General features: G+C 35.4%; 1 protein-coding gene across 1 annotated transcript in view; it reads right to left on the bottom strand.

Annotated features, from left to right (window-relative positions):
* Positions 1-2924: 2924 nt before the first annotated feature.
* The window catches only part of LOC141301341 (ensconsin-like), a 33362-nt gene continuing 10343 nt past the window's right edge, over positions 2925-25943 (bottom strand). The window contains exons 2-8 of the mRNA XM_073831586.1: positions 14927-15049; positions 14769-14843; positions 6840-7003; positions 5256-5370; positions 4099-4197; positions 3180-3290; positions 2925-3037 (exon numbers count right to left, since the gene is read on the bottom strand). Coding sequence (XP_073687687.1) covers positions 2925-3037; positions 3180-3290; positions 4099-4197; positions 5256-5370; positions 6840-7003; positions 14769-14843; positions 14927-15049 — 800 coding nt within the window. The remainder of the gene's footprint in view (positions 3038-3179; positions 3291-4098; positions 4198-5255; positions 5371-6839; positions 7004-14768; positions 14844-14926; positions 15050-25943) is intronic.

Genomic DNA, 25943 nt, shown 5'->3' on the forward strand with positions numbered 1-25943 from the left:
ATATATACACACACACAAAATAAATATACACAGTACACACACATAATATGCAAACAAACTTTTCTTTTGAATTATACCGACGGCACCCATTCACTGCATAGGATCCATTGTGAGCAAGTGATGTAATGCTAAATTTATCTAAATCTGTTCTGATGAAGAAACAAACTCATTTACATTTTGGATGGCCTGAGGTTGAATCATTTTTGGGTGAACTATTCCTTATAGTTAGATCAATCAATCCAGGAGAAAAGGGGTTGTTACCAGAAACATAACCACTTGTCGAAAAACAACATGAAACTGCAATTGCAACCTATTTAATGCGTGTAAAGTTGCTTATTTTTAACTGAAAGTATATTTTGGGATAGGACCTAATGTTATCAATCAGGATTTGATTGAATCATGAGTGAGTAATGAAATGAATATTACTCACTCCACCTCACATAGTCTGTCACGCAGCAGAAAAGTAATTTCAGTAACTACTGTACATTATGAAAAAAAAAATCTTGTAAACAATTTGTGCAATGTTATCTGATGATTTGTGCACAATGACACATTTAAAAAAGTAAATAAATCTATTTTGATTTCATGTTGTTTTTAAAAAAGGTCGCCAACTGCTATAAGAAAAAAAACTTGCAAGAACTGAAAATCAAAAACATGTTAACAATGTAGTCAAATAAAGCATGCAGCATGCACACACACATTTTTTTTTTCATTATTGTTATGGTTAAATGATTATTTACAAATGCATAAACCATTCAAAACTTTCCAAAACTAACTTAACTATAACATAAACTAACATGCAATATTTGTAAATACTGGAAGAGATTGCATGACTCCAGAGTGGTGCGTAGCCAGGGCTCAAGACTTAAAATGACAAATTACAAAATTATTTGATTACAGAATTAATTTTTTAGAAGCACTTGGTCACGCTTACATTGTGTGGATGTAATGGTAATGTCTACAATGAAACAAAATAAGCACTTTTATTGAGTGCAAAGCTTGTTACTTGAACACATCACTTCACATCCAACATGAACTGTGAAGGAACAAAAGCTACACATTTTAAAGAAACTTAACATATATGTGATCCTGGACCACAAAACCAGTCTTAAAGGGGTCCTATTAAGCTTTTTTCACTTTTTGAATTTTAGTCAGTGTGTGGTGTGTATGTTTGGGCATAAAAAAACATCTACAAAGTCACAAATCTCAAAGTCCACTCCAAAGGGAGATATTTCGTTTTTAAAAAATCCCTTTTCCAAGAACTACAACGAACGGCTCCTTTGGACTACAGCGTTTGTTTTCCGGATGCTATGATGTCACAACATGGTCCATTAGAATATCATTCAAATAAATCCCGCCTACGGAAATTCGAATCATTGGCGGGTGGGGTGGGACGAGGTGGGGGATTTGCCTAACTTTAGCGACGTAGTATGGAAAGATGCTTCTGGGATGCTTCAGCGAGCCGTGGGTGGCTCGTATAAACGTGAGCATTGAGGGTCCGCAAACTGCTCTGGTAGCTGCGCTGGAGCTGCGCCATTGACAAGCGCGGTATAGAGGGTCGTAACACATGCCAAGCCGCAGCTGATGTAAACTCAAGCATTGACTAGAGTCATTGGAGCCGCGCTGTAGATGTGTGCAGTGTGTGGTAAGAGATTTATTCATTATAAAGTGTAGATAACTTCACTAGCCTTATGCTGGAGCTGGTTTCAGGCATGTAAATTATTAAATAAATTAGCACAATAATGATAATATCATGTATCGGTGATCTCGCAAGCTAACGATAGGACCAACACTACTGTAGCATACTTTTACTCATCGTCAATGCATCCTAGGTGTATATGGCTTCCTTCTTTCAGACGAATGCAATCAGAGTTATTTAAAATAATATTAAAAATAATCCTGGCACTCCAAAGCTTTAGAACGGCATAAACTAAATGGCATAGACAAGAGTTTCTCTCCAAAACAAGTCCAAAACCAGTCAAACCATAATAAAAATTGCCTCGCATGGTTCGAGGGGGGTCAGCAAAAGCCTCCTTTAGCGATCCAATGTATTTTTGTAAGAAAAATATCCATATTTAAAATGTAAAAATTACTTTAACCTAGCTTGCACTAACAGTTGTGCACGGAACTTGCCGCTAGTTGCGTAGGAAGGGGTGAGGCATGACTGAAATGCCATCTAAGCAGTTCTGCAATCACAACGCAGTGGGACTGCTAACCAATCACAACACATTTCATTTTTCAGAAGTGGGCCTTCATCAAACCCGGAACTATTCGAGCCATTTCTGCCAGCCTGGGGAGAAAGCCATTGTAAAAATGTAAATGATGTGAAAAAATAATGCGTTTTTCTAACCACAAAGCATGACAGCATGTTCTAGTGCACCCCCAAAACAAAATAAAGACTTTGTTAAAGAGCATAATAGAACCCCTTTAAGTACAACAGGTATATTTGTAGCAATCACCAAAAATACACTGTGTGGGTCAAAGATAGATTTTTCTTTAATGCCAAAAATCATTAGAGTATTACATAAAGATAATGTTCCATGAAGATATTTTGCAATTTTCCTACTGTAAACATATAAAAACTTAATTTTTGATTAGTATCATGCATTGATTAGTAATAAGAACTTCATTTAGACAACTTTAAAGAATTGATTTTTTGCACGATCAGATACCAGATTTTTAAATAGCTGCATCTCAGCCAAATCTGTCCTAACAAACCATACATCAACGGAAAGCCTATTATTTAATGACCCTTGCGACTGGTTTTGTGGTCCAGGGTCACATATGTAATTGAAGTCACATATCAACACAAAGTTGTAACTGATTGTTTTGTGAACTGTTTATGATTTTATTTGCAATCTGGAGCCCTGGCTAGCACAGGTTTGAACCCAGTAGGAGAGCATCAAAAAAAGATTCCTGGATTTCTAAAATCCACCTGCTGGTTTGTCCTGAGGGATCTTCTCTTTGGAGATTTGGGATTTAGATTGCGTTTTTTTAATCAAGCAAGACGACGAGAGAGATGTCTGCTTCCGTAAGGCTTGGCCGATACAGCACAATCACACAGCAAACAAATAAACACACACAAAAACAACATCAATTTAACACAGCGATCTGAAAAGAGACTCATTTGGCTATGTGATTGATTGTGTAAAACTTAAAGAGATAGTGTGTGTGTTTACCTCTATCTGGTGAATTCAGCAAGGTGGCTGATGAAGATGACAGACGTTTGGAAATGACTGGATCTGTGGGTTTGGACAGATTCATAGTGGAGACTGACCTTCTGTCAGCATCTACAAACACACAGATGCAAAATACAAAGTCAGATGCAGACATAAAACAGACAAATGCACAGAAAAAAGGACTAAAGAGAAATAGAAAAGAGAGAAGAGGCTTTACTAAGACATTTTCTACTGTGTGTTTACATGCAGTTAAGGGATGATAATTTTTAAGTTAGTTCTGAGGAAAAGTGTTTAGCTACGTGTACTAAAGACTACAGAGGATGACGGCACACTCATCTGCTTAATGCTCACAATCTGCCTTTCCATCTGTGTGTTCCAGAATGGACAGACACATTCAAGACTTTAAAACTAAAAGGACATATCTTTAAACACCTTTAAAAAGGATCTAACATCACCAGTATCAACTTTTTCAGACATTAAACGGGTAAATTAAGATGTGAAATAAAAGACATTGATGTACAAAACTAGTCAAAAGTTTGGACACACCTTCTCACAATACTAAAAAATATGACTTAAATTTATTTACAAAACTATTTTATTCCAGTTCTATATATTAACCATCTAACATTACAGGTCAATGCATAAACTGTATTAATCTTAAAGGTGTAATAGCAAAAAAGAAACACCTTAATGATAGAATAAAGCAATGGACTTTATTAATGGAAAAAAATACAACAAAAAGATAAATGTCCCCATTGAAAAAGAAACTACAAAATAGCTACAAGTCAGGCAGCTTGTGTTTCTGGCTTCTTGCTAACTGCTCATGGGAAATTAAAAGAAAACTAATAATTTATGGGTGATGCTACAAGTTCTAGCTAGCATTGCTAGTCTGCTGCTCTACTCTGATGATTATATTCACATTTAGAGCGAAACTGCTGCTGACGTGCCAAGCTGAAAACACCATGACAGTGCTCCAGCCCAGCTAGATCCAATGAAAAGAGAGCAGAATCATCAAAACCTGAGAGAGAAAGATAGAGAGAAACAGTGAAAGAAAGAGAGAAGGAAGGATTCGGAACCATACGGAGAGAAACAGAAAGAGCGAATATTGATGGAACAGTAAAATAATGGAAACAAAGGAAGTGTGCAGTGAGCTCATGGCTCTGAGTCAGCAAATGTGAGCAGGGCATGAAGAAAAATGCTGTACTGCAAACATTATGAAGTTATATTTAAACAAAAGCACTAACATTAGGACTTCCATGCAGAAGTGAGCTTGTATTAAGGTTGCATGTTTAATCCAAAAGCAATTGAAGTCATAATACTGAAAAGAGAAGCTTTAAAACACCTGTTAGCAACTGAATTGGGTTCAAAACATTGCCAGTATTTTACTTTTTTCTCTGTTTCATTGACAAAGTCAGAAGTACAAACAAGTGAAAATTTTATTAGGGATGTAACGATAGCGAAAATCTCACGCTACGTGGCCATGGTACAGTATTTAATGCGATAATTTAAAAAAACAAAATAAATTAAGACTTGTGGGGGTTTTTTTTTAAGTTCAAAAGTTCAAAATTAGGATCTCCAACCCATATTCTTAACTAAGAAAACTTAAATAAGAAAAAAAAAAGTCAGTGTACTGACTTGTACCTGAACTTTGAAGGGGACTAAACCCTCTTTTTTAGTTGTGATTCCACGATATTGATAATACCGTAACATCCCCTAGATTTTATAGATCACCTCTGCACATCATTTGAGGTGTCCTGAGTATTTTTGTTTTCCAGAATTATCATCACACTGATTATTTTGTGCACGTGTGTACGAGAGTGTACAGTATTCACTACAGACCAAATGTTCCCACAAGTACAGTAATACCAGAAAACTTTGGCCTTGTGGGGACATTTTTAGGTCCTAATGTGAAAAAAAAAAACTTATACATAATACAGAATAAAGTGTTTTGTGTAAGGGGTAGGTTTTGACGTAGGAGGTAGAAAATACAGTTTGCACAGTAAATAAAAACCATTGCGCCTATGGAATGTCCCCATAATGATAGGTATATATTAGTGTGCCACTGTGTGTCTTTACCACTGTTGTGTGAGGTGCTAGTGGTCAGCGTTCCACCCCAACTCCAGCGGTTTGACTTGGGCCTGGTTCTTTGACTCCTCTCCATGGTCCTCCTGATAACAGCCTCATTCCGGGCCTGAAACACACACAAGGACATTCTCAATTCAGAAAGCATTTAATCGGACCAAAAAAGGCCCTTTTTATTTTGTTTTTCAAGAATTCATCCTGTGTCCACCCTCTAACACACACACACCTTTAATTAACTGGGCTAAATCATTTAAAAAAAGTTTTTAAAAAAAGTGTAGATCTACGTGTTTCGGCTTAGTACATTTCATCTTCTCAGTTTAAATGTCTGGGCATGTAGTCTAGTTTTAGTCAATGAAAACATATCGCCACGTACCGTCACATATTCGCCACGCTGTATAATAATGGTTCAACTGATTTCAAAAAATATTTTTGCTCAAAATTATTTGTCATTTTAGAAATCTGTTTTTACAGTTCAGGTATTGCACTTTCACCAATAAGTACAAACCAACAGAATGCGAACTCATACATTTTAGGTCATGTATATTTAATATATAAATTAATATCAAAGACTTAGATATGCACTCATACTAACAAAAAATATTTTAATAATAAAACTCCTAATAGTAATTCCAGTAAATCCAAATTGCAATAATTGCTGCGTATCGTTTAGAAGGCTGCATCCTCCGGAGGTCGCATTTTAAGGCTGCACACGTCATCGGGGAGGTCTCATTTAAGAAAAGTAATGATTAAATTGCAAAGTGAAAAAGAAATAATAGTATTTTACACCACACAATGAACAACGTCAATTTTATTATGGTTACTTTTCTTAAATAAGACATCCTTAATGACGTGTGCAGCCTTCAAATGTGACCTACGGAGGATGAAGCTGAATGTCACTGTCATTTAGGCCAAACATCTCACATGGGGATCACTAAACTTCTTGTTTGTTGGCATTTTCAGACCATCGTCGGGGCTTCTGCAATGAAGAGAGAGAGAGTGCGTAAGGTTGCCAGATTGCCAAAAATTAAAGAGAAAATGTATCCTTTTTTTTTTTTTTTTTTTTTTTTTTGGTGTTTTTGACAGAAAGCAAAGTGGGAAAGAAAGAGAGACACGGGGGACGGGACCGGAAAAGGTCCACGAGCCGGGACTCAAACAAGGGATGCTTGAAATGCAACACCGCTACATGTCAACGCCGACCCGATTTGCGGATTTGAACACTTAATATCTGGCAACACACAACCGCTTGCATTGTAGAAGCACATACAGGTCTGCAATATTATTTTGTTTGGTTTTTATTTTTTTTTAAATACATTTTAGTCTCGCCTTATGTTGATATAGTCACATTTATTTACTGACCTTACCGTCTTCTCGTCATCATCTCGTTTCAGTCATATGAAAAAGCTCAACGAACATTTTCATCATAGTTTTCGTTACCAAAATTAACACTATACACCAGAAGTGCAAGTCTATATTAATGAGTCCATTGTACAAAATTTATGACTTGCCTTTAGTATTTCCTTTACAATAATAAACAAACAATCAGTGATGACAAAATGTAATGCAATGATTCTGAACAACCTTATCTTCTTCTAGTTTCTGCCGTCGTTTTTCCTCCACAGCAGCGCGTCTCCTGTCCTCTTTCAACCGCTGCTCCTCCAGCCTTTTCCTGCGCTCCTCCACCTGTCTCTCATGAAACTGTCGGGCTCTCTCCTCTCTCTCCAGCCACCTGGAACCCCTTGCAGCTGCACACACACAAACATTGTTTCAATGTTACAAGGAAACATCAGCCAAAGATGAGCATGTCAAAGTTATCTCCATATGTAATATGCAACTATAAGATAACACATTTTGTGACATATTGAAAATATTAGGCAGCAATTTCAGCTTGTGCTCATAAGGAGTACATTTTAAAAACAATATCTGACAGTTTTGTACAGAGGTGGCCAAAATTATTAGAATACTAGTATTTTCACCAGCTAATAAAATGGTTTTAAGTCAGTTATTTCTAGCTTTTGCTGTAGTGTGTCAGTAGGAAATATCAGTTTAAACATATAATTCAAACATTCATTTTGCCATTAATTGTAATAATCCAGTCAGATTTTTGTTTGCACAAGGAATCTGACAACAGCCAGTGCTCCACACAGAGATCTGATCTCAACATCATCCACTCTGTCTGGAATCACATGAAGAAACAGAACCAACTGAGACAGACTAAATCCAGAAGAACTCTGACTACATCTCCAAGATGCTTCAAGAGACCTACCTGCAAAACTACCTGAAAAACTATGCACGAGTGCACGTAGCTGCTTTAAATGGATGGTCACACCAAATGTTGATTGAATTTAGTTAATAGAAGTTAATTGACAAAAAAAATCTATTTAATGCATTATTTTTGACAGCATCCCTTATTTTACAGCATTTTTACACAAGTGCCTAAAACTTTTAACAGTACTGTAGCTTGCTTCCACAGTTCTTCTGGATTTAGTCTGTTTCAGTTTGTTCTTTTTTTTATGTCATTCCAGACAGACTGGATGATCATAATGAATTCCCTGATTTAAAAAAGGATTTACTGCTAGCCCTATAACTCTATGGCAACCATATATTTAGAGAGACTGTGTGGTTTGGAGCCTGCAATGCATCCTGTCAAAAAACTCTCTAACGCATAGTCAGAGCAGCTGAGAGGATCATTGGTGTCCCTCTCCCCACCCTCCAAGACAGGGGTACCCAAACTAAGGCCCGGGAAAATACACATTTGGACCGGCCCTCTGAACAATGCCAGAGACATATTTTAAAAATATAATTTTAAATATGTTTTACTTATATCATGTCGGTATTTGATAATAAAGATTGGCTTTCAAACTAAAATATCCCTTAGTTATTAACATTATTATTATTATTTGTTATTATTTGTTAAATTCACCAACAGAATGGTACTCAGCGAATTGTTGTGTTTTTGTTAAATGTGAGCCAAATCATCACAATTAAAAGAACCAAAGACTTAAACTAATTCACTCTGTGTGCATTTAATTTATTTAATACACTAGTTTCACAATTTGAGTTGAATTACTGAAATAAATTTACTTTTCCATGACATTCTAATTTACTGAGAAGCACCTGTATATCTTTTGAAAAGAAATGATCATTTGTCTGTCTGGTGCATAAAAAATAATAAACTATTCAAGCATTAAAAGGTATAATAAATACAGATAAAATCATAATAAAATAATAATAATAATAATAGTCAGTCCGGCCCATGAAATTTTCTTTTATAAACCGACCCGGCCCCCCATTAAAGAAAATTATCTGGACCGTCTCACCAAAAAAGCCCTCTGCATAGCAGCTGATCCCTCACACCCAATGCAAAGCTTCTTCATTCTGCTACCATCAGGGAGGAGACTACAGAGTCTCCAGGCCAGGACCAACAGACTGAAGGATTCCTCCTTCAGGCTGTCAGGAAGCTCAACTCTCTTCCTGCTCTGCCCCCACTCCCCTCTTCTGCCCCACAAACTTTCTGAACTCTGACACTCACCCTACTCATAAGACTGTTACAAGACTGCTCTGACACTTTTATCATACTTACAAGCTCTGTTGCACTATATTGTTTGCATGGTTTGCACCATGTGCCCTTACTTGTATATTGTATTTTTCATTTTTATGTATTATATGCTTAATTGTATTTATTCGTATTTTTTTAAATTCTAGCACACTGAGCATGAAAAAGCGAAACAAATACCACACGCGATGACATGCTGGAATAAAACAACAGGGCCCGTATTCACAAAACATTTTAAACGCGCATAAGTGAGGAATTGGAGCGCTCGCGTGTGAACACTGAGCACGAGTCACATTGAGAAAGTTCCGTCGCTAATTAACATCGCAACGAACATTAAGCATGATTTCAGAAAAAAAATGCAGATTACAGCGTCAGCACCTTATTTAACAGCATTAGGTACGTCCGTGCCGCGAGATTTTCAAAACAGTGGTGGGACAATATCGAGCTTTGCAAAAAGTGTCCCACCCATCCCACCCGTGAATTACGCCTATGAAAATAAGTCATGTGAAACACTAACAAAAGCAATTATAAGAAATATTTTTATTACAGCAGTCTTTAACAGTAAAACCAACACAACAGTGTTAAAATGTACAGTTTCACAAACTTTTTTCGCAAAAGTTTTCGTCCGTTCCGATACTGGTCACGATGAGTTTTTTGCCATCTGACTATTTCTATGGTCATGCTTTGATGGATTATAGAGATGTTTGTACAGGCGTACCTGTTCAGGCAAAACAGCTTTAAAAAATTTTGTGAGCAATGAGGTGACACGCGAACAGTTCACTCGAGAAATGGGTGATTTCACAAACCCAAGCGAACTTACGAACGCGTATAAATCAGTCTTTACGTTGCACAGATTTAGGAGCTAGTTTAAGTTTTGTGAAACACTCTTAGAGCAAAAACTTATGAGTCCTAAATTTAGGACTGACACGCCCATTATTTTTAAGATTTTCTCCTAAATCGGCAAGCTATGAGCTACTTTTAGCCTTAAAGGAGAACTCCGGTGTGATTTTGACCTAAAGTGTATTGAATCATGATACCGAGTGTGAACGTACCTTGCATATCTCATCTCGGTTTGTGTCCTGCTGTCCGAAATCTGGGGTCAGTTAGCCGATGCTCACAACAGGTTGTCAGTGAGAGTCAACAGGGCATCGGAATAGCCATGTAAATAAATCACTGTTTTACGCCATTTACGAGGCACAAAGTAGCTCCACACTTCATTGGTAGACTTCCAAGGGCCCTGACATTTAAAACGAGACATTGAGAACTCAGAAAAAGCACCGGTAGTTTATTTACAAATAGATTTATACAGACATGTTCCACCAGGAACAGACCGGTCGCCGCCATCTTAAATGTAGTCACGATAAGTCGAGTGTCGAGCACGAAGGAAACTACAACCTGATACGTTGATAACCTGATAAATTCCTTGGTGCTCGACACTCGACTTATCGTGACTAAGTTCAGGATGGCGGCGACCGGATTTTCTTTTCCAGGTAGTAAATAAACTACCGGTGCTTTTTCTGAGTTCTCAATGTCTCGTTTTAAATGTCAGGGCCCTTGGAAGTCTACCAATGAAGTGTGGAGCTACTTTGTGCCTCGTAAATGGCGTAAAACAGTGATTTATTTACATGGCTATTCCGATGCCCTGTTGACTCTCATTGACAACCTGTTGTGAGCATCGGCTAACTGACCCCAGATTTCGGACTGCAGGACACAAACCGAGATGAGATATGCAAGGTACGTTCACACTCGGTATCATGATTCAATACACTTTAGGTCAAAATCACACCGGAGTTCTCCTTTAAGATGTTTTGTGAATACGGGCCCAGATTCCTATGGATGCTTCCACGTAGGCCGTGAACATTCGCGCACGAAAAAGTGAATGTTTATTTAACAACCTGTCAGATCTCTTTTCAGTTTCGCAAAGCGAAAATCTTATCAACAATAAGATTTGAGCATTTCATTATGTGCCTGGAGCAGCTGCTGTTGCACAAAAGGACGTGAGTGGTGCCGATGTTTCGAAAACCAGTGCAAACAAACAGAAGAAAAGTATTCCTAAAGAGAAAAGGATGCACTCTTGTTATCATCACATCTGAGAACAGAACAGAACATACAGAACATTTTGTATCAGTTTTATATGCAGCACATGGTATTTCTATAAAGGATGTTTATGATAATAAGCAGTGTAGCGTTATTAAACATACAAAGAGTGCATGTATACCTATTATAGAATCAAAATGAACTGAAGATCACAATCAGAAGTTATTACAAGTACTCAATAGATTATGTTAAATTAATATACAAGACATATCTGAGGGAAAAATGTATTGTTGGTCGATGCCACCTAACGTGCAGGCGTCAATTAGCAGAAAGTGAACATTCGGTTTGTGCTTTCGTCAGCGATTCGCCCCGCATTTTCGCATCACGCTCAGTGTGAAAAGGCCTTAAAGCTGTATCTTTCTTTTGTAAATACTACTACTTGGAGATATGATGGATGCAGTACTACTACTACTACTGTAGGTACTCAAGATTAATATGAGATGTGTGAGATGCCCCCTTTATTAAACAACACTGTGGATTATCAATTTCATTAGCGTTCAAGCACTTTAGTAAAATGAGCAATTAATCCGCCAATCTCTCTCTGGCCTCTCTGTCTTGGCCTCTAACCCCTTCCATAAAACTGGGTGTCCTGGTAACCACCTTGCCAAAAGTTTACATAACAACTGCACCTCGCCACAGCAACCTGCCCCATCCAGTTAGTCATGCAGTCGTGAACAGACAGACACAAGAAAGTGCAAAATGGGTAAAAATGCACGAAGTGTAACCTAGGGCTTTACATGGTGAAGTAGGTTTGTTTTTAAATACAAGAACACGTGAACATCTAACTTTTACTAAACTCTCATTAGGATTGTCTCTGGTCAAGGGTCATTTCTACAGTATCCACTGTCTTTTCAAGGCAACAGGAAAGCATGACGCCTTTGTTCTTATCATGCTTTGTATGACATACGTGAATGGCATTTCGGTCGTGCCTGGAAGTGTCTCAATTAAATATGTAACGAAAGCTAATTATTGTTATTCATAAGAACTAAATGCCAAGCTGTCAATGTGAAGCTTTAGCTGTGATTGTTTAGTTTTTAACATTCTGTGGGTGAAGAATAGCTACAAAGCTTGTCAGAACTACTCATTTAGACTTTAGGAAGTGGTGCATTCCGTGGACGAGAATCCATGAAAAGCATTATTAGACCGTTTTCCAAACCTATTTAAAAATCATAATAAAACATAATGCTATTGTGAATTCACAAACATTGCGATTCAATTAAATAAATATATGTGATGTAAGTTTAATATATGCGCTTTAACCATTTACAAGCGTGTAGGTTACATACCTTCGTCTCAGAGCGCATCTGTTCACCGTAACGTCAAACGCTGCTCCGCACAAACAGTTATCATTTACTTGTGTGGAGCATCTCAAACTTCATCTCTGCATATTGTGAGTTTGGGTTTACTATAATGTTTATCTGGGAATGCAATGTGCGCCATTTCATCAGATTTGCAAAGTAAAATATTTATAAACCTATGCAAACCTCACTCTGAGTTTACACATTTTAAAGTCGACATATTCAGGAAATTGCAGCGGCTGTAGCATTTCTGTCAAAGAAATGGCTAAATATTAAAGATTTAGTGGACATTTGAATTAAATGTTGTTGAGTCAATAGCTCTATTTATAATATGTGTTTATAATACATGATGTCTTTTAACAGTTTTGTTCAACAAAACCATTTAATTACTTGCTTTTGATACTTTGTTTGAAATAATTATTGCCTCATTTCTATTACACATATATATAATTATAATTATCCAATTACTCAATCGTTATTAATCGTCAGAATAAATCAACCGATTACTTGATTTCTAAAATACTAGCCCTACACAAAAGGGATTAAAAACATAGATAAAGCATGAATTACACATAAAACATTCATTCTTTACCTGCTGTTGTTTTTTTGTAGTATCACTAATAAAAATCCATTGAGTATACAATGTGTCAAATTTTTCCTGACCAAACTGATCTCCTACATGGGAACATCCTAGACTTCCTTGACAGAGGTGGACATCAGTGAAGTATTTTTTTTACTCAAGTAAATAAAAAAAAAATCTGTACTTTATCAGTGCTTTTCTTTGGAAAACTTTTACTTCACTACATTCCAAAGCATTATATCATACTTTTTTCTGCACTACATTTCATATATAAAAGTTTTTATTATCTAAGAACATTAAAAATGTAGTCCTTTGTTGTACTCAGGTAACTCTTTGAATTACTTTTACAGTAAAAGTAAGAAATTACTAGATTTCTAATGTATTTCAAGGATTAGTTCACTTTCAGAACAAAAATTTACAGATAATGTACATCTTGTCATCCAAGATGTTCATGTCTTTCTTTCTTTAGTCTTAAAGAAAAATTTTTTTGAGGAAAACATTTCAGGATTCCTCTCCATATTGTGCATATGTATGGTGCCCCCAAATTTGAACTTCCAAAATGCAGTTTAAACGCAGCTTCAAAGTGCTCTAAACGATCCAAGCTGAGGAAGAAGGGTCTTATAGAGCGAAATGATTGGTTATTTTCTAAACAAATTGACAATTTATATACTTTTTAACCTCAAATGCTCATCTTGTCTTGTCTCTGTGATGCGCATGCGTAGTCAATGTGATCTGGGTCAATACAGTTAGGGTATGTCGAAAAGCTCCCATCTTGTTTTCTTCCCCAACTTCAAAATTGTTCTACATCGCTGCAGAAGTACCAACCCAGTGTTTACAAAGTGAACATATAAAGAAGATTAAATGCCCTTTAAAAAAAAAAAAAAAAAAAAAAAGGTAAAACAGCGTTGCAGGGCAATTTTGAAGTTGAAGACGAAAACGAGATAGGAGTTTTTTTGTCATACCCTAACTGTATTGACCCAGATTACACATGCGCATCGCAAGAGACGAGACAAGACAAGCATTTGAGGTTAAAAAGTATATAAACTGTCAATTTGTTTAAAAAATAACTGATCATTCCACTTCCTCGGCTTGGTTTAGAGCCCTTTGAAGCTGCGTTTAAACTGCAGTTCAAACTTGGGGGCACCATACATATACATTATATGTGACCCTGGACCACAAAACCAGTCTTAAGTCGCTGGGGTATATTTGTAGCAATAGCCAAAAATACATTGTATGGGTCAAAATTATTGATTTTTCTTTTATGTCAAAAATCATTAGGAAATTAAGTAAAGATCATGTTACATTAAGATTTTTTGTAAAATTCCTACTGTAAACCTATCAAAATGTAATTTTTGATTAGTAATATGCATTGTTAAGAACTTAATTTGGACAACTTTAAAGGTGATTTTCTCAGTATTTAGATTTTTTTGCACCCTTATATTCCAGATTTTCAAATAGTTGTATCTCGGCCAAATATTGTCCTATCTTAACAAACTATACGTCAATAGAAAGCTTATTTATTGAGCTTCCATATGATGTATATATCTCAGTTTTGTAAAATTAACCTTATGACTGGTTTTGTGGTCCAGAGTCACATATGGAGTGAAATCCTGAAATGTTTTCCCCAAAAAAAAACAATTTCTTTACGACTGAAGAAAGAAAGACATGAACATCCTGGATGACAAGGGGGTGAGTACATTATCTGTAAATTTTTGTTCTGGAAGTGAACTAATCCTTTAAGTATTATATGATATTTAATATGGAACGTAGGTCAGTAAAAAGTACAATATTATGCTTTGGAATGTTGTGAAGTAAAGTTTTCTAAATAAAAACAGACACTTTTAAAAGTACTTTTAAAGCAGAGTAAAAACACTTCAAATCAAAACCAAAATAAAGTCTCTTTGTACCTCTTTTTCCACTGAATATACTGCTTCATTCAGAAATATGTCACATTTACAATGTGTGTATGTTTGTCATACCATTCTGCTTCTCCAGCTCCTCCCTCCGTTCACGGGCGAGTCTCTGCCTTTCGTCGATCTTCAGCATGAGAGGCTCTGCAAACACAAGCACACAAATGGCGGATGAGCTCTGGCAGTAAAGCTGGGAGATGTCTGTGTGGATGTACAGCGATTAGTACCTGGTCTGGAAACAATGTGAATCTCTGTAGGGCTGGGAACGGTGTAGGTGTACTGTCCAGACGCAGATGAGTCTGGTCGACTCCATGACGACTTCTCATCTGCTCTGAGAAGGTAGTCAGAGCCTGAATGACAAAGACAGAGGAGAGAGAAGGGGAAAAACCCAAAGTGTTTATTCATCACTATTTCGAGATCGAGTATGAAGAAAAAGAGAAAGTGAAAATACAAAGTGAGTCATTTCATTTTGAAATATCCAGGACTTAGGCCGACATATTATCACAGGGAACATAATAGGAATATAAAATATTTATTAATATAAAATATAACATATTATTTCAGAAATATTACAAAAAAATTCTAAAAAGAAACAAAAACTGAAACATTAAGTATATATATATATATATATATATATATATATATATATATATATATACACGAGTGCGGATCGGGCCGCATTTTTCTGTCTGAGCCCGGCCCGCGTCCAACAGAGCAGTAACCGAACCCGACAAGCATTAAGATATTTATGTCCGAGCCCGATCCCAGCCCGACACAGTTAAAATCTCTTTTTTTTCTCATACTAATGACACATGCACTTTTTTTGTGTGGAAAGCCCGCTTTTATTAAGCAACTGTAGGAAAGCGTTCGGAAATGTCAACAGATGAGAGCATCAGTGCACACTGGGCAAAAGCGCCGTTATAACACAGGTGCACTACCGCGCTGATGTGACCGAGCCCGACCCGAACCCGAGCATCCTTTCTAAATATCTGTCCGAACCCGGCCCGTCGGGTTCCGTCGGGTACCGTCGGGCTCGGCTCGGGTATCCATCCTCTAATATATATATATATTTGTTGTGTCTTGTGATGCCGACATAGTATCACAGGTAATATAATAGGAATATAAAATATAATATACAAATATTACCAAAAAATAAAAAAATAAAAAATAAAATTTTAAGTATATATATATATATATATATATATACATACACACATATATTACATATTAATAAATATATCTAAAATAAATAAATAAAATCTACAAAAATATATCTTAATATAATAGAAATATAAAATATTAATATAAAATAAAAAAATATTACAGAAATATTAAAAATATCTATTATTATATATTAAAAATGTATTATATATTAAATTTATTATATATAAAAATATATCTAAAATAAATAAATTGTACTAAAATATATTGTAATATAATAGGAATATAAAATAGGAATATAAAATATTTATTAACAATATAACGTAATATTACAGAAATATTACAAAAAATGTTTAAAAAGAAACAATAAAAACTAAAATATTAAGTATTAATATAATAGGAATACAAAATATTTATTAATATAAAATATAACATAATAATACAGAATATATATAATATATATTATAATATAATATAATATTTTATATTAATAAATATTTTAGATTCCTATTATATTAATTTTTAAACAAATATAAAATAAATATAAAATATATATATATATATATATATATATATACACACACACACACACACACACACACACACATTACAGAAATATTACAAATAATATTAAAAGAAACAATAAAAACTAAAATATTAAGTATTATATATATAATATATATAATTTTATATATATATAAAAAAAAAAACTAAAACAAATACATAAATTCTACTAAAATATACCATGTAAAAAAGATCTTCCTCCTCATATACTCTTTTAGAAACTGACTGCAAGACAGTTTATGACCTGACAGAGCTCAGCCAGGGTGGTAAACACTTCCTTGAAAACAGCTGCCAAATAGGCTTTTAAATCCATGGGTAAACATATTACAAATATGGCCTGAGAAGGTTTGACCATCTACAGACAGAAAGTGTATTTGTAGTGTTACTGTAATCAGGGCACTGGATCTGCAAGCTTCCTGTGATCGATAACAGATACTAAAGCAAACAGTACATGTCAGAATCAGCAAACTGCTTGAATTGTGTTATTGATTCCCCCTCTATAAAACCAATCAACCTCCGGCTGTGTGCGTCATCCCCACACAAATCAATAATAGTTATATTTCTCCTTGTTATGCATCATGCTTTTTCATACAAACTTACAATTAGGGCTGTCGCGGTAATTTTGAGTGGCTCAGTAGCGCAGTATGCGGTATTACCGCCATATATATATATATATAATTGTGTGTAGGCTGTTACAATGTAAGGTCATATTCAGAAATCAATAAACCGAAACCAAATCGTGAAGTGAAGTAAACAGTACTTACATAGAAACCTAGCCAAGAAAGAAATGCAAATTTTGAAGAAAAATGTCAGACATATTTAGAGGCTTTGCATCTGAAATCTTCGTATATACAAAAGTTAGCGCGCTCCCTCGAGTCTGACTGGACAAGAGACTTTCTGTCAGTATTTCACCTGGCTGCATGTTCTAGGCGAGCTGTCAGTCAGTGCAGTTTCATTTTTACGCCACAAGATGGAGGCAAGAGACTATCTTTGAGTAAGTCTTTAAACCGTTCATTCAACTACACCTTCAAAACGCTTATTTATTCAAAGAGAGACGTAATGAAACACGATGTTAAAATCATTTTAACTTTAATCGCCACTTTTAAAGGCTCAGCTGACCAGCAGAGCATCGATGTTAAGACAGAGATTTCACTTTCCTTGGACATGACAAGCTAGTTTCACATACATACCTGACTCGATCTGAAAGACAGACGCAGGTAATCGCACAAGCTCAGTCGATCTCTCTCTCATTCGCTGTCTGTTTAGGCTCGTTAAGTGCATATCTACTGAGCCTCATAATAAACACATTATGTTATCATTACTAACTTATTACTAATTTAATATTCAGCACACAGGCATTAAGTGAGAAGGGCAAATCCTTAGGAAAAAAGAAAACAGGCAAATATCGCGGTTGCTGCGGTTGTTGCATTCCTCTGCGGTTATGCACGTCAATAGCGCGGTATTTCGATATTGCGGTTATCGCGACAGCCCTACTTACAATGCAGAACATCAACAACATTCCTTAATTAACTTGAGGTTAGGCATCTTGTTTCAGAATAATATCTCAAAAACAAATGAGGTACAAAGCTGTTTCTGTAGCAATGGTGACATTCAGACTTCAAGTGTTATCAGGCGCTTCAATGGCATAAAAAAGAAAGTGTGTAGTGTGTATTATGGCTCCAAAAACTCTTCAAACAGTGCTACCCATAATACCACTGTGGGGGAGGAGAGGATGAACAAGCCATGGACAGATGGTGTGTCTAGACGAGGAGGAAATGGATAAAGGATAAAAACAATCAAACTAGCAAAGAACATTTTAGCAAAAGTCATTGACGACTCATGCCAAAAACAAAATATCCTTTTTTGATTTCAACACACAAGGATTCAGGGAATCCAGGGCTCCACAGTGCGACCGTTTCACTCACATCTGCAATGAAAAATTACTGCATGCGACTATGAAAAATATTTAGGGTAGGTTTCTACGTGTTTTTACAATCTTGAGTAATGTATCACAGACATATCCCACGAATACTTTCATAAACAGTGTAAATAAGAGATTGATTGTGCTTCTTTGATTATAATAGAACAACATGAAATCGTGATGAACTAAGATAAGTGGCAGCATTTGTAAATGAGATATTGATTTAATACAACAGTTAAATAAACAAGAAGTTAATATTAGGTGACTTACATTGTCCGACTTTAACACTATTGCCCGATTTTGCTCTATTTCGTCATTAAAAAATAGTCTGCAACAAGTTACAATTGAGCCCCTGCACATCTCCATTTAAACAGCGGTGTTTCATTTATGAATGAACGTGCATTTTTAATCAAATCTAGTGAAATGATTCAATTTCCCATTCATAAAGACAGTCACTTGTTTTATTCCTGAATGAACCAGCTGTTCGAACAAATCAAATGATATGATTCGGTAATTAAATCAGTGACTTGTCGCCACCTACTGGCAGATTTAGTTTTATTTTTAAAGTATCTTTTCAGTTATTTAATCATTTAATATTTCTGTACTCAAAATGTTATATTTAAAACATTAAAACTTGAAGAAATTGACAGAAATATATTAAAACGGTGTGTCTCAGAGTGATTGCGTTCACAGTAAATGATGCTCCACACAAACTGCTATCATTTACATATGTGGAGCGTCTCAAACTCCATCTCTGCATATTGTTGAGTTTTGGTTTATTATAACGCTCATCTGGGAACGCAATGAGCATCATTTCATCAGATTTGTAAGGTAAATCATTTATTATCCTACGCAAACACAGGAGAATATATTTGTATCTTTCTCAATATGCAAACTCTTCATCACGATTTCAAAATAAAAAGTTAAAACCCAGCTCATAGTTTACACGTTTTGATGTCCACATATTAAAGAAATTACAGTGGCTGCAGCATTTGTGTCATAAAGAAATGGCCAAATATTAAAGATTAAGTGGATACTTGAATTAAATGTTGTTTGGTCAATATCAAACAAGAATTAGATCGCACTGTAAAGTTAAAAAACAATCACCAGGCCATTGGCGCCCTCTGCAGGCCTTTGTAATAATGTGTAATGTACGTTAACTCTATTGTTTATAATACATTATTTATTTTAACAGTTTTGAACAATAAAACCATATGATTACTTGCTTTTGATACTTTATAATAACTAATTATTTTTGCCTCATTGCTATTTTATATGTATTTAGGTCATTTTAAAGGCTATTGTTCACTTAGATAAATTTTTATTACTACAAAAACAATTAACTATAATTATCCGATTACTCAATTAATCAACAGAATAATCAACCAACTACTCGATTACCAAAATAATCTTTAGTGACAGCCCTATTACTACCAATAAAATAATACAATGTATTAAAACATTATTCAAAGCATATCACACAAATTGTTTTCAATGCATGTTTAGATTTAAACTATAAACCTCTAAGGCAGCACTTTGTGGAAATAATTGAATAATTAAATTCTATTTGATTACATTAAAAAAATAACAATTAAATTGTTATTTGTATGCATTGATTTGATTACCATCATATTTTATAAACAGACAAATTTGCATTAAATTATAACATTCAGAAAAATGTTTATGATTGCAGTATTCAGAAAAATTTGAATTTCTGAAAAACAAAAATCATAGTTGTTAAAATTTGAATAAACTTTTCAGTTGTTAAAGTTTTGTGAATTCAATTAGACATGCTTTCAGATTTTTAACAATAATTAAACCATTAAAATGAAATCCAGAATTTGTTAAATAAACTGATTTCATAGGGCCTTAATACAATTATGAGATTTTGAATACCACATAAAATCACAATTCCTTCAGCAAAATGCTGAATAGTCTGAGGATTTTATGAAGTCACTTTTGAAAAAAAAAAAAAAAAAAAAAAAAAAAAAACACCCTAATGAACTTTCATGACTGTTAGGATGCTGTCTACACAGGCAGTTCATTATGTGTTGGAACTAGGGGTGTAACGATATGCCTAGGTCACGATATGATACGTATCCCGATATTGGGTTCACGATACGATACGTATCACGATATTTTGGAAAAAAAAAAAAAAATATTTAAAAAACAAAATTCAATAGCTTTCATAGTTTTACATACAAGGTCACATTTTAAGGTTTAATAAAAACCTTCTGTATTAAAATTAACTGATAAGGTCTGTCTGTCACTGATTTTTTTTTTTTCATTTAACATGATAGTGATAAAATTGTCAAGATGTCAAATTCTTTAAACCTGCTAGCGATGCAAGATTCTATGTGTGTGGGAAACAGAGTCCTACCCGAAGGGTGACCTGCTGAAACTGACGTAACGGTGGAATAATATTTATCTGTCAGGTGCAGTGCGGGTGACAAGCACGGGTATTTGCTCTTTGGACTAGGTACACGCTGACCCTGCTCTCAAACGGTCCCGTTTTGAGTTCACGCTCTGTCTGAAGACCGTTTCAAAGCCCTTTCACATGGGACGCGTCAAGCGGTGGAATCACTGTGCGGCTGCCGCTTTCTCGAATAGTGAAAGTGTTTTGCGGTCGAGCTGGTGTTCGCGACGCGGTCTCGGGGGAAACGTTTAAAACAAGCAAAACAGGGGGAAAACAAGTCTCATTTTACTTTACAAAAACAAAATAAATGAAACGTAATGAAAATACTATATGTGTTATTTGCTATTTGTCATTTTATGGGACAATGACTAGCGTGGTTTTCATGTCAGACACAGTTTACTATGACATTTTACACAATTGTATTTTTACTGCGCATACAACACGCATTTACTGGATTATTTTTTTTTTTGCTTTATTAATAGCCTGCCTTTCTCTGTATTTTATGGATCATACAGCTCTGAAATGTTGCCGTATATTGCTGAGGATGAGGAGGGAGGGTCCGCAATCTCTGGGTTGGTTGCCATGTTTCCTCACGTTCTTCTTCAACTAGCTCAACTTTAGCAGGCAGGCGTCACATGATTGGAAAGGTAGTCACGGGGTGTGTCGCGATTCTCCCTTATCACACCGCGACACAGGATCGTGGATCTGAGTGTCGCGATTTTGATTTCATATCGCGTATCGTTACAGCCCTAGTTGGAACAGAGCTATTGTGATATTATTCAATCTATTTCCGCATACGATCCCTAAGGAGATGGAACCGAAACGGCCATCACTTGCTCTAGATTCCAGAACAATGCTGCTCCTGATTTATCCCAGGCCAAACTCCGTCTGACCCATTTTACCCGCTTTCCAAAAAACGCAAGATATCACCTTTCTGAGACAAACAATGGCCATGGTCTCAAATGATTACTGAGGGCAATTTCTGAAATTATAATATTCAAGAAAAAGGGACAAATCTTAATAAAAGACGTCATTGTTTCACATTTCATTCAGAAAGGATCAACTCAGTTTCTACCAGCTCACACAGACCTCATTACTACAGTAATACAATCTAACCTGGAGTTATCAGTTCTCCGCTGAGACTTATTAAAACGCAGTATACACATTTATCAATCCCTAAGAGAATGCAAAGCCTAAAAATGAGTGTGTGTGCGTGTAAAGGCTTTAGCTCATTACTTGATGGTAAGGGAGACCCAGTGGTGTTTAACCCAGATATTACCTGACAGCTAATCTGAAATCACAAGCTCAGGCAATATGGACATTCGATGCTATAACTCAAAATGCAAAACATCTGCTACATCACTGCACTGCAAATGGTTTGATCTTTGGTAAATGTCATTAATAGCACCCAAATGCGACTGAAATCATCCGATATATGCACCATCTAAACAAACCTCAGTCTACTGAGACTCTAACATGACACCTGTGGGGCGTGTTTGTGTGAACACCTGATTTTGCCTTCATGTAGCTTGCTAATAAAGGCTTTTCATTTGACCCATATATGCCCAAGGGGTGCAAAAACAATCAAAGCTCCTGTTTACATAGTTACAGTAGCATGAAATCTCTCGAGATTTGACATAAAATGCATGATTCTAGCCGGTTTTGAACACTTTCTCTAACATTTTCTCTCCATTCCAGCACAGGACATAAAATGGTACCAGCTCATGAACCTTTGCTCTGAGGCCCATGCCTGATTAGCTTACTAATCTGTTTCCTGAATGCCAAGCTGCGCAGGCTGGTTAAGTATGTACTATGTACAGAGTAAACAGGAAGAGTACACAGACACCAACCACGTAAATCATATTAAGGTAGTTACACAAACTTTAGAACAATTGTTTAGCCAACAAATAAACTAATGATGAACAGGTTTCAAGATATGACCGCATACAGGCTTTGTTTAATAGCAACCAAAGCTAGTTAGGAAGTCAAAGTTCAAGAAGTGTTGTTAGTGCACACTGACTCTTATGGAAGCCTGTTTCTGCCATGGAAGAAAAACAAATAATTAAATAAATACATAAAGAGTAATTGTGACTTTTCTCACAACTCTGATATTTTTTATCCTCTCAATTTTGACTTTACATCTCAAAATTTAACATTTACACTAGCAGTCAAAAGTTTTTGAACAGTAATATTTTTCATGTTTTTTAAAGATTTTGTTCTGCACACCAAGCCTGCATTTATTTGATACAGCAAAGTACAGCAAAAACAGTCAAATTTTAAAATGTAGTTTATTTCTGTGATCAAAACTTAATTTTCAGCATCATTATTCCAGTCTTCAGTGTCACATGATTCTTCAGAAATTATTCTAATGTGCTGATTTGCTGTTTAAGAAACATTTTATTATTATTATCAATATTTAAAACAGAGTACATTTTTTTAGCATTCTTTCATGAATAGAAAGATCCAAAGATCAGCATTTATCTGAAATAAAAAGGTTTTGTAACTTTGAACACTACACCATTCAAAAGCTTGAAGTCAGAAAAAAAAATTTGTTTTGTTTTTTGGGAAAGAAATTATAGAAATTAATACTTTTATTTAGCAAGGATGCTTTAAATTGACCAAAAGTGATGATAACGCCATTTATAATGTTACAAAAGATTTCTATTTCCCATAAATGCTGTTCTTCTAAACTTTATATTCTCTATTCTATTCTATACTCAGTTCTTTTCAACATAAAAATAATAAATGTTTTAGAGCAGCAAATCAGAATATTAGAATGATTTCCAAAAGATTATGTGACTGGAGCAATGATGCTTAAAAAAATCAGCTTTGAAATCACAGGAATAAATTACATTTTAAAACATATTCAAACAAAAAAAACTTATTTTAAATAGCAAAAATATTTCAAATATTTTTTACTAAATTTGGATTGAATAAATGCAGACTTGGCGAGCAGAAGAGACGTCTTTCAATAAAACATCAAAAATGTTACTGTTCAAAAACCTTTGACTTGCAGTGTACATCTTGCGACTTTTCCACTTTCGCCACATAAAATAAAAAAAAGTACAAAAAGTAACTGCGAATTTCTCTCACAATTTTGACTTTTTCTTCTCAGAATTGCAAGTTAAAATGCAATTCTGAGTTTATATTTCGCAATTCTAATTTAAAATCTCATCTCTCAGAATTGCAAGAAAAAAATCTGAATTGTAAGATATAAAGTTGCAATTACTATTATTTTTTTTTATTTTGTGACAGAAACAAGCTTCCATAGACTCTATATCAGAGTAAATACAGTCAAACTATCCGCAATAAATTCATAGTGTGCCACAGTGAGCACGTACCATAGACTAGGTAAAGGAGGATTTAAGGAAATATCCTCCATTCGGGCTATCTGATATTCAAATAAGCACAAACACTAAAATACAAACACCAGCAGTAGCCTCTCTTATTTTCTACCGCTGTCGATGCTGTCCATCTTGGCTCTGCTGTGAACGGTTTCCATGCCAGTGTGTGCAGCAAAGCAGAACTGCCGAGGTCCGAGACAAAACATTGGTTAAACGCTATGTAAATTAGTAGCCTGCTTTTGTTATACAAGATAATATATGGAAGAGGGGAGGAGAAAGAGATACCTGTTAAAACCAAATGCTTGTTTGCAAGCTTCCTAGCCAATATTGTATGTGCTGCAAAATCCGAATTTGCACACCGTCCACACAAAAATTAATATCTGAGATTAGGATTAATGCATCATAAATGACAGCATGCTCAAAGAAGCATGGTGTTCATGAGCGTCATCCTGTTTCCCAGGTGTCAGATGATCCAACTTTAAGGACAAAGGTCAGAGTTGAGCCTAGTGTCGCTGACCTTAAGTTCAGTTCTACACTCGTTTGATGAGGAACTGCTTCATTTAAGGCTGAAAAGTTAAGCCTGAAAGACTTCTGTTGACCATAATTAACCTGCACAAGACTAAATAAGTCAGTTTACTTCATTAGGAGAAGAGTTTTCGAAGAGGACCTCCTGGCAAAAAATAACCAAATACACTACCAGTCAAAAGTTTTTGAACAGTAAGATTTTTTTATGTTTTTTAAAGAAGTTTTTTCTGCTCACCAAGCCTGCATTTATTTGATCCAAAGTACAGCAAAAACAGTAAAAATGTTTTAATATTTTTACCATTTAAAAGAACTGTTTTCTATTTGAAAATATTTTAAAATGTAATTTATTCCTGTGATCAAAGCTGAATTTTCAGCATTATTACTCCAGTTTTCAGTGTCACATGATCCTCCAGAAATCATTGTAATATGTTGATTTGCTGTTCAAGAAACATTTTTAGTATTAATATTATTATCATTAGTGTTGGGCGATATGCTCATATCGCCCTATCGTCAGCCTGAGAGATCGCCGATACACGATACTATCGTGCTAATTTAATTAATTATCTATGCACTAAATTCCTTATTCGTTTTGGCATATGATTAAGTTGTGCGTGTACAGAGCGCTATCTGCCGGAGTTGTTCAAGTTACTTTCGGTTTCATTCTCTGCTATCTTCAGTGAGTGAGTTGTAAATGTGCGTGCCAGAATGTAAATGAATGTATCTTTCTATACCCGTCATATTGCGAGTATGTTACCGCTGTATGTCTGACCGCTGTCATCAGTTGATGTTGTAGTTCTGCGGAAGTGATGTGCGTGTAATTCACGTGCGTATGTTTAGCGTCATCTGATCGCATCGTAATTCTAATGAACGCCTATAGACGTTACTGAGATGAATGTTTATGTTTACTATATACAGACTGATTATGATACATCATAATTAATTCAGCCTGAACCAGGTTTTACTACTTCTGTTATTCTAATGACTGCAATGGTAATATAATATAACACTCCCTTTAGAATCTACCACCGTACTGTATGATGAAAATCTCCCATTTTCACTGCACAAGGTGCGTTAAGGCGCTGTGGTCTCTCTATGCGTGTGTTTATACCGCGGCAAGTTTCTGAAGCATCCTAGAACAGACTTTCTGTGCTGCATTGCTAAAGTTAAGTTCTTTGTTGAGGGATAATAATAATAATCGTCTAACTATCGTCAAAGGCATCAACACCAGGCGATATCTCTGACTATCGTCGATACACGATACTATCGTCTATCGGCACAACCCTAATTATCATCAATATTTAAAACAGTTGAGT

Source organism: Garra rufa, chromosome 25 (genome assembly GCF_049309525.1).
Source record: "Garra rufa chromosome 25, GarRuf1.0, whole genome shotgun sequence".
In the NCBI taxonomy this organism is placed as follows: Eukaryota; Metazoa; Chordata; class Actinopteri; order Cypriniformes; family Cyprinidae; genus Garra; species Garra rufa.